Raw genomic sequence first — 10,117 nt, 5'->3', positions numbered from 1 at the left:
TCTATACAACTTTGGAAGAAATGTTATGACACTGCACTTGACACTAACAAAAAACAGAGTAAATGATCATTCTAGGTCATTGATTCTTATGATTAAACCTAATCCCAACTCTCATCCTTCCTTACTCGAAAGAAAGTACAAGCACTACCTGCATAAATAATTGCCCACGTTGGATTTGTCAACTATAATATATAATTCAACGATGATGAATAATCTACATCAACATTCTTTGAGGTTGAGGTTTCACAAAACGATACTCCCTATAAAGTATGAACAAACCAGATACTTTCTCCTTGAGGTTTTTATAAACACAACAAATAAGTCATATACCCTCTCACAATGAAACTTCCTTAGCGATTTTAATTTTAAACAAAAATATTCCCACTCATTTATACAAGCCTTTATACAAACCTCAAGGAGGGAATAAACAAGCCTTTATCTCTTTTGCTACTTTCCTCTGCTTCAGTTGTCAACTATTACTGGTAAAGCTTTTATCCCTCCTGTTGTTCATTTTGTAATTCATTTAAACCTTACGTTGTACTTCTTTTTGAGATTCTCTTGTATAATCCTTGTGTATTTGAGTTTACCTCCTCTCACAAAAATTTTACTACTTGTCTCCCTATGGAAAAAGAAGAAGAAAAAGATAAAGATGCAGCATGTATTGCTAAAAACATGCACAGGCAATCGAGCATTCAAGGAAGCTTGAGGGGAAAAGGCAAGCAGCTTTGTTTCTATGCTTTGATAAGCTTGCTTACTAATTTGAGATATATGATCAACTAAATTATATTGGGGGTACGCTACAGTGATTAATTATCCTCCTTACCAAATGACTTATTACTTATTTTGAAGCTATGGTTCATCGGGTGGGAATCTGAGCAACTGTAAGAGTGTAACAACTACAATCATTAAGGTGCTTAAAGGTTGGAGAATTAGCCTTTTCTGCAATTCTAAAAAAAGTTTATTCAAAGGTATATCTCTTCTTTTAGTGGGGTGCCAAAGGTTGCTATTGTAGCCACTCTTGCTATTAGCATTTTGAGATTGGGCTGTGATTACGCTCTGTTTGTTTCAGTAATAATGTTTTCTAGAAAATGAGTCATTTTTCAAAAATCATTTTCTATAAAAATATCTTATTTTCCAATGTTTGGTAGCAACTTTAAATGAGTTGAAAAATAATTTCCTAACTTCCCTTATTTAGCTTGTTGTGAGATAAAGTTGTTTTTCAAAAAAATTTAATGGAAAACAATATCTAAAAATAAGTCATACTTTTTATGTTGACCAAAGATAGTTTTCCTTTGACTCATCTTTTTTTATGCTACCAAACACTGAAAAATACGGAAAACTATCTTTACACAAAGTTTTCTATCGAAACAAACGGAGGTTTTTTGGGTTTTATCTATTGCTCCTTTCTTCTTATTCTGTAATTTTTAAGCAATGGTGAAGCTAAGGTATACAAGACCACAAATCATCCTACTTTTCTCTTCTATATTATAATTTGATGTATAAATTATATTGCCAGAATGATATTGAAACTTGGAACATGTTTTCAATTTCCATATCATTTTTTTTAAAGGCTCAATTGCCATATTGTTAAGTACCTATAGCACCATGCTATAGAATATGAAAAAGTATCTAGCGTTTTTTTTTTTAAGGCTCAATTGCCATATTGTTAAGTACCTATAGCACCATGCTATAGAATATGAAAAAGTATCTAGCGTTTTGAATGCATATAGCATCATACTCACATCGTCTAGGCCCACACTCGTCACGAATGTGATATTGCATGCATCCCAAACGCTAGATATCGTCTCTTAAATACAACCTGAACAAACATGCCAAACCAACATTAATTGTTTTTTGACTATCATGATCAATACAAATACGTTAACCAATCTAGTGCTTGCTGGCTTCACTTGATAATGACATTGACCAAGTCACTTACCACGCAAATCTTCCAAAACTAAGCATGAGCTTGTTTGTCAGCATTTGATAATTAAAAGATGCATTTGGCTCGTGAACATGGTGTGTCAGAAGCTGAATATGATGTACTACTTGTGCATGTAACAATTTAGATATTTCCTTCGTCCCTTCGAAGACACTCGAGTGGTGAGCTTAATAAATTTAAAGGACATACTATAAATCTGAATATTTCAAGTTCTATTTACCACACTATTAGTTAATCCACACTATTAATCAATAGAGTTTCTGGGGTGTTTTATGGGTAAAAAGTGAAATAGTCTAACTACTTATTATACATGTTAAAAAAAAAAAAAAAAAAAAAAAAACCCTCTTTCGAAATTTGAAATAGCATAACAATAAAGTGGGTGCGATCATGACTCTCTTGGTACCAGAGGCCTGAGCAGCACATTGAAACAAAAGAGTCATTGTCTGGTCTGGGTGGCATTAGGCCTCAATTGGTGGTGGTCCAGCACCTTATCATGTGTCCATTTCTATATGTTAATTGGGGTGCAAATGATGGCAACCTTTGCATATTTATTCGCTTCGATTTCATCATGTCTTTCTGCTTTTCCTTTTATTTTGCCAGATAAACTGACAAGGAACTATCGTTCTTTCATTACCTAATAAGCTTTCAGCTTTGTTTGTATACTGAAACGCGGAGAAAATTAAACCAAAAAAAGAAGAAAACTTTTGTGGTTTTAACTTTTAAGTTTTAACTGTTTCAGCTTTCTGGGAAAAATGCACACACTTTCTTAGAACAATTATAAAGTACCAACTGGATGGGTACGAAATATGAATTAAAATCCTGCAAGCAGAGGAAATTTTGGAAAAAGAAATCTAAGATTAGTCTAACCTAATAGATTTTAGTTTTCCTCATGTCATGAATTCTGAAATAGTTTTGCCTAGCCTAAAGGTTAAGCTTAACATGATTAGACTAGTCTTCTAAAAAATTGCATTTGTTCATTTAATTTCACTATAAATTCTGTGTTCTAAGAAACTAAAAAGAGTGGAAATAAATTAAAAAAATAACAATGATTATAAAATCATCTTTTATCAATAACATAATAAATTAATTTCCTTTTTGGTTTTGTACTTGAAAGTTGACACCGTAATTTATAAGATTTATGTAATAAAATTTGTAGCATACTTGCATTACTCGATTTTCTATCTATAGCATTGGGGTGGATAATTTCTTCTTAAATGGTAATTATGTGTTGGTGTAATTTTTCAAGATTTCAATGAGTTTATTTTTTTTTTTCCTGCAAAGTTTCAGTAAGTTTGACATTTTCTTAAAAAAAAAAATATTAATGAATCCAACAACCCTGTTACAATTTGCAACACGAATTAGACTTGACTAAAGTATTCTTCTTTTTAAATAATCAATTAAGAGAAACTTTCAGTTCATGTCCAATTCAATCCAGCAAGGCGTTAGCTAGATGTTGTAGGGAAAATTAAAACTTTCATGAGAAACTGTTCCTTGCTTTTACTTCCATGAGCGCCCCTTTCTTTGAGAACAGATGGCATAACACATTAATCATTTCCACGAGAGACATTGCCAAAAGGATGACAATAATTTCTCATCACAAAGTAGTTCACAACAACAAGGTCATGTTAAATTGGGTTAAATGTTTGATCTCACAATTATGTAATATCGAAAGTCATAACATGATTTTGTAACTTTACATCAAAATTATTCTTATCTTAAGTGTACAAATTGGAACCCAAGTTTTCTTTTTTTGGCAAACTAGCGAGTATCACTAAATCACAAAGATATTGAGTATCACTAAATCTCATACATATTGACATTTCAAATTACTCATTTAGTTTAATAGAATGAGATAGGTAATAAGATAGTTATGGGAGTGATCTTGATGTATTAAGTAGTAGCCAATGGCTTTTGGTCCAAATGGAACTTTCACTCCCCAAAGCATTGTGTATTGGGTGAGAGTAAAGGTTAGGATCATGCCATAATCTTATGGTCACATTTCTCTTTGTTTAATGTTCACAATTTTTTTGAGTGGGTTGGATTTAAGCTAATAATTTTTTTTTAAAGCTATTTGACCCAACTTAACATATATAAGTTTATTTTATTAACCTTTATTTATATATTTAACTTATTTTGATTTTTTGATTCTCTAAAAAAAACATTTTTTGGTATTTTGATAAATATTTTTGACGAATTTGGAATATAGTTTAGTCGTATCATAATAATGTATTGAAAAAAGAAAAAAAAATTATGAAATTCCAATTTTACAAGGCATGAAACATTTATGCTCAACTCGAATAGTATGTGTTGAGATGGTTTCTATACATGTAATTGGTTGGGTTAGATTGAGAATTCTCAACCTAAAAAGATTAAATTGAGGTGAAAAATCTCCAATCCGAACTTTGCACTCTAAAACTAATAGGGTGATTTTGTTTATAGGAATGCTAAGTTGGGCTCAACTGCTACCAATCAGATATGCTTGAATAATGAACAAGCCAATTAGAACAGAGTTAGAAAAGCAAAATCTAACAACATCCACTTATAAAATAAATTTGCTGTAACACAATCTGCCTTTTGCTTATTTTTTAATTGCTTCCATTACGGAGAACAGCATTTAAAATTCACGTGATTTTTTGCGAGTAACTTGAAGACAAAATCTTCTGTGAACAGTGAACTTGACTCCTTCTAACCAAAAGAAGACTTAAAAAAACTAGAAATAGAAATAAGTTATAAATTTATAATTTTCCTGTTAAAAAAAAAAAAACAACGGCATTTGCACAATGCATAGTGCATATATCTTCATATATTTTAAAAAGAGCCAAAATTAGAAAAACTATGACTGAGAGATGTGTAATTTTTATATCAAGATGTGTAATTTTTTTGTCTTGAGAGACAGTTTTAACTTATCAAACCATGATACCAATTGATTTTTAGTATAGTTATTTAGGTAGAGTTCAAGTGTAACCTAAAACATAATTATGAAATTAGTATAAAAAAAAAAAAAAAACTATAAGACTTGCTTCAATTTTTTATGGAATTGAGTAATTCATAATATAAAAGAAATTTATTACATTTGGTAAATTAAAAAAAAGTATCAAATAGCTTTCAAAAAAAAAAAAAAAAAAGAGAAAAAGTATCAAATACTCCATTCAGATCTGAGCAAATTAAGTATGGTTTGCCAAGTATTCATAGGTACAAAAATCGAAACAGAAAAAGATCTTTTGCATTCTTTCCGCAAAATATACATGAATGTTGGTTATTTCATATTTTCCACAAATGCCAATCAAGGTTTTAATGTTTTATATTTTCTTGCTCCAACTCTGTTCCATCTATTTTTTGAGAAAAAAAAATTGTTTCATGTGAGTATGACATACCAGCCAATTTTTTCAACCGTATTTAATTCTTGGAACTTTCCGAAAATGTAAATATTATTAGAAAGAAAAAGAACACATTCTTTGAAGCATTAACCAAAAACACCATAAATTCAAATCTTTCCAATCTAATAAGTAATAATAATGCCCCAAGAAGCAAACTTAACCGTCCGTCAATTATTGATTTCATCAAACAGATCCTTATAACAACATTGATTTCATCGAATCCTCCCACCCCCACACCCAACCCATCTTGAAAGCTCCTTATCACCAACACACTATCCTCTCTCTTTCTCTCTCTCTCTCTCACTTTCCCTCCAATCCTTCCCTCCATGTCTCCAAAAGCAGTCCCATCTCTCTCTCTCTCTGGAGATCTCTTCTCTTCCTAACAGCAATCAAAAAATTCCCACAAAAAGGCCTTTTTCCAATTTCCAGAAGAGCACACTCCCAAAACCAAACAAAACCATCCCCTCAAAACAAAAAGCCTCTCAAAGGAGACACAAACCAAAAGCCAAACCAAAAGGTTTTGAGAGAGAAAGGCAGAACACACTTTTTTGGAGTTTTGAGTTTGAGTTGACCACTTTATCTCCATTTTTTCTCTCAATCACTCATTCTTTCATTCATGGGTTGCTCTTCTTCAAAACACAACACCCATTTCTCAGCAGAACTCCCATCATCTAACCCTTCACCATCATCATCCTCATATTCTGCCTCAGCTTCACAATCACACTCACACTCTTCAAATTCATCACCACCAGTCCCCAGACCTCTCTCTCTCCCAACCTCACTTGTCCACCACCCACCTCTCAGAAAAGGTGACACCCGCCACCTTGTTTCTCTCACCTCCACCACCTATGGTTCTCTCCTCCACATTGACCCACCTAAACCCCATCAAAATCCTACCTTTAAAACTCCAATCCCACAACCAGACCCATATACAAACCCAAACCCAGAAGAACAACAACACTCATTGTCCCCTGTCTCTGTAATCAACACCTGGGAACTCATGGATGGTCTCGAAGACGACTGTGAACTCCCCAGTTCTTCAATTTTCGACCGCCCAATTGTGATACAGAAAAAACCCAGTTCGTGCAGGTACCCTAGCTCTGATGGGTCAGTGCCAAAACTGTTTGATTTAATTGAATCTACGAAAAAATCTGAACTTTTGTCTCTGAAGTCATCGTCTCCAGTGAAACCACTTTGGCAGCATTTGTCTGAGGAAGCTTTGCTGTCTAAAATGGACCCCAATGTGGTTTCTAGCTATAGGCGTGCATTGTCATCCAGGCAATTGAACTATGCTACTTCCCCTAAAGATATAGCAAGATCATTGGGGTCTAGTCCCATGACTGGTAGTTATTCATTTTCCAATAGTTGGTATAGTTTGCCTGGCTGTGAAGATAAGGTTGTGATTTACTTTACAAGTTTGAGAGGAATTAGAAAGACTTATGAGGATTGTTGTTCGGTTAGGATGATACTTAGGGGCTTTAGAGTGCCGGTAGATGAGAGGGACATATCAATGGATGCAGAGTATCGAAAGGAGTTGCAAAGGGCTCTTGGAGGGAAAGCAATGAGCTTGCCACAAGTGTTTATTAGGGGGAAGTATGTTGGGGGTGCAGAGGAGGTTAAGCAACTCAATGAAGTTGGAGAATTGTCTAATCTTTTGGAAGGGTTTCCTATGAGGGATCCTGGGTCTGTATGCGTGGGGTGTGGAGATGCGAGGTTCGTGCCTTGTCCAAATTGCAATGGCAGTCGGAAGGTGTTTGAAGAGGAGGAAGGAGAGTTGAAAAGGTGCCCAGATTGCAACGAGAACGGGTTGATACGGTGCCCAGGTTGTTGCTGCTCATGAATGTGTATGGATGCCAATAAGTGATGCATATATTGTTAGGATTATGTTTTGAGATTCTATAAAATGTTACTATTTGTAGTGCTACCACTAGATTGCCATGAATTAATATATGTTTAGGTTTTGCTTTGAGATTTTTCTTTTCTTTTCTTTTCATCTGTCTATATTATTTTGCTTTTGTTTTCATCGTTAATGCTCTTTCTGAACAATATTAATAGAACCTGGCATTTTTGCTTTTAAAATTTAATTATCCAGTTGTTTGAGTTTGTGAAACTTGTCTGTATATTTTAAGGTCTTTGTGGTTGTTTCTTTATCTTTACGGGAGCAGAAATTGTATTCTGTGTATTTGATTGTTAGACTCTTGATTGGAATTATTTAGTTGGCTATATTAAAAATGGACTCTTTCATGCTGCATTTTGCACTTTGGTAATTTTGTTGCTAAACTCAGAAGGCTCTTCATTATCCATTGGAGTTATAGTAAAGACTGTTGAAGCATTCCTAAATATCATAGACAGGACGTAATAACTAATAAGTTTAGAAGAGGCCAAAACTTATGAAAGCTTTCGAGAGTGTCTCCCCATGTGCATTGCTGAAAGCTTTCCTTATTTATATATACATTCAATCTATTATGAACAGTGAACACCCAACAAGTGTGTGCGGTTGTGTTTCAGTGCATTTGTCTCTGCACATACTTTAGAGCTTAGTATAATGCAATGGCAATAATTGTCAGGTGCCCCTAGGATTGTACTATTGATTCATCAAACTCATTCTGAGCATGAAGTCTTCATTTTGACTTTTCCCTTTAGCATTTAACCAACCTATTATATCCTAGTAATCATCTAGTGTGAAACAAAGGGACTAATAGTCAATTACAATTACTTAAAAAGAGTTCCAAATAACTGATTAGCAAAAGATAAATAAATAGTCATGGCTTTCATTGCTCACTTTTCTTGACCTTAAATTAAATTATACAAGCAAAAGTTGGATACTCACTTTTCAATGTTTTCATGGCTTTCATTGCTCAGTTTTGCAGAGTCTGTCTTTATGTTTGTTTATATGTGAAAGATTCGTGTAATTTTTGTGATTGATTTTATGGTCCCCGGCTGTACCCGTATACTTGGGTGATTCTCTTTTTTGATATCAATAAGAATTGCATTACTCGTCAAAAAAAGAAGGTGGATTTTATACTGTGTTGCTGTGAAATGTCAAGTCATTAATCATTATAACATGTAAAGAGTTCAAGCTGGCAATTGTCTGTATGTCTCTTGCATTTAACATTTCCAAGAATCCCATTCTTGGTGGTTATATTTGACCTCAAAGCCAAAGGACCATGTGCTCTTGGAAATCCAGTTGCCTCCCATGTGCTGTTGTCATGTTAATTTGCAGCGTTTGGTAGAGAGGTAGGTGCTAAGTAGTCATAGCCAAACCAAAAGCAAACTTTTTGGTAGTAGCTGGAAACCTTGATTTTCTTTGGAACTGGCAGTGATTTAATTTTTTAGTTGTATTATGTTGAAAAAGAGCTACTTTTTTGTGTGTATGTATTAGCTGTACCATAATATCTGGTTTAGAAATTTTTGCAATGAAAAACCTTAAGAGCTAAACCAATTCTTCATTTCTAATATGCCCTCATTGCGAAAATAATCTGGATTAACTTTCCATGGCCTTTGAAATTTAAAGACTTAAAAACCTGTCTGGTTCGAAAGACTGGATTCAACTCTTGCTTAATGCCAACAACAGGCTTGGCCTCTTGAATGAAAAAAGCAAGCAACCTTCTTCTATTCTCAGCCGTATTTTGTGATTAAATCTGGATTCTTTGAATTAAATTTTTTTAGTAGAACATTTCGAACTCTCAGAAGACTTGTCTTTAGCAGCAGATATCTTGGAAGCTTACTTCTTCCATTTTTAAGCTTGAAACTTGGGACCCAAACACCATGATAAAATACTAAAGAAGAAAAATTGATTTATGAAAGTTTAATTCCTAAATCACTTCCGAATGGTATGCTTCTAGCATGCAGCTGTAGAAAAGCCTCATCTAATCTTATAGCAATAATGATCTCATCTATCCAATACATATATCAATACATTAATACGTGGGATTTACATGCTCTTACTTTGGGGCCTCCTCAAAATTAATATGTGGGATTTACATGCTATAAGCTATAAGAGGAAGGATGCGTACTTGTCATACATGAAATACCTTCTTCCTGCTTTAGGCTGCCTCGCCGCCTCAAAATCAGTTTCGACATGGCAAGGCACCATGCCAGAATCATACCGCCACAAAATCAATTTTGACACAGCAAGGCAATATGCCAGAATCATGTCGTCGTCTAGCGACGATCTGCAGAAATCATGGGGACATAGTGAATAGTTGGATTGATAAAGATCTCCCAGGTGATCCTATCTGGGCTGAAGGCTGAAGCAAGAGTAGCCTTAATGGATGTTAAATTGAATTTGCCAGCTATAACCCTGGAAGGAGATGCAGTCCGCATCAATCATTAACCCAATTCAAAGCATCAATTGCAAATCAGATCAACTAATAGCTCCAATTATGACACCAATTGAATGCGAAGTCCATGACCTACTGGCTCCTCATTTACTATGGTTTGTTATCAATATTATTGCAGCCTTTAAAAGGATAACGAAAAACGAATTGTGGTGATTCATATGGTCCGTGTAACAAACCGTTTAATCCGACAAAACCACTCAATTCATTCCGCTCGGCACTGCCCTCATATGGACATGATATTTATTTTCAAGCAAGTTGGGAAGGTTCAATTATTAAAGTGACTGATGGATTTTTTTTTTTTAATAATCACGAAGACTCGACCCAACCACCTATGTATATGTGTGTATATATATCCATCTATTTTTAGTCTTTATCTCATATCAAATTTAAAGTGTATTTTTTTAAAAAATTTACTCCATGATTTATACATGTCAATATGAAAAATGTGATACTTT

General features: G+C 34.0%; 1 protein-coding gene across 1 annotated transcript; it reads left to right on the top strand.

Annotated features, from left to right (window-relative positions):
• The first annotated feature begins 5,529 nt into the window (after positions 1 to 5,529).
• Positions 5,530 to 7,295, top strand: LOC115954097 (uncharacterized protein At5g39865). The gene has a single exon (XM_031071966.1). It carries the CDS (start codon positions 5,936 to 5,938, stop codon positions 7,157 to 7,159), a length of 1,224 nt encoding a protein of 407 aa, XP_030927826.1. The 5' UTR covers positions 5,530 to 5,935; the 3' UTR covers positions 7,160 to 7,295.
• The last annotated feature ends 2,822 nt before the right edge of the window (positions 7,296 to 10,117 follow it).

This window comes from Quercus lobata, chromosome 7, assembly GCF_001633185.2.
Source record: "Quercus lobata isolate SW786 chromosome 7, ValleyOak3.0 Primary Assembly, whole genome shotgun sequence".
Taxonomy (NCBI): Eukaryota; Viridiplantae; Streptophyta; class Magnoliopsida; order Fagales; family Fagaceae; genus Quercus; species Quercus lobata.
This window is presented reverse-complemented; position numbering and strand designations above follow the sequence as displayed.

Excerpts from the sequence above, each read along its gene's own strand:
- LOC115954097 (XM_031071966.1), top strand. The coding sequence starts at position 5,936 with ATGGGTTGCTCTTCTTCAAAACACAACACCCATTTCTCAGCAGAACTC.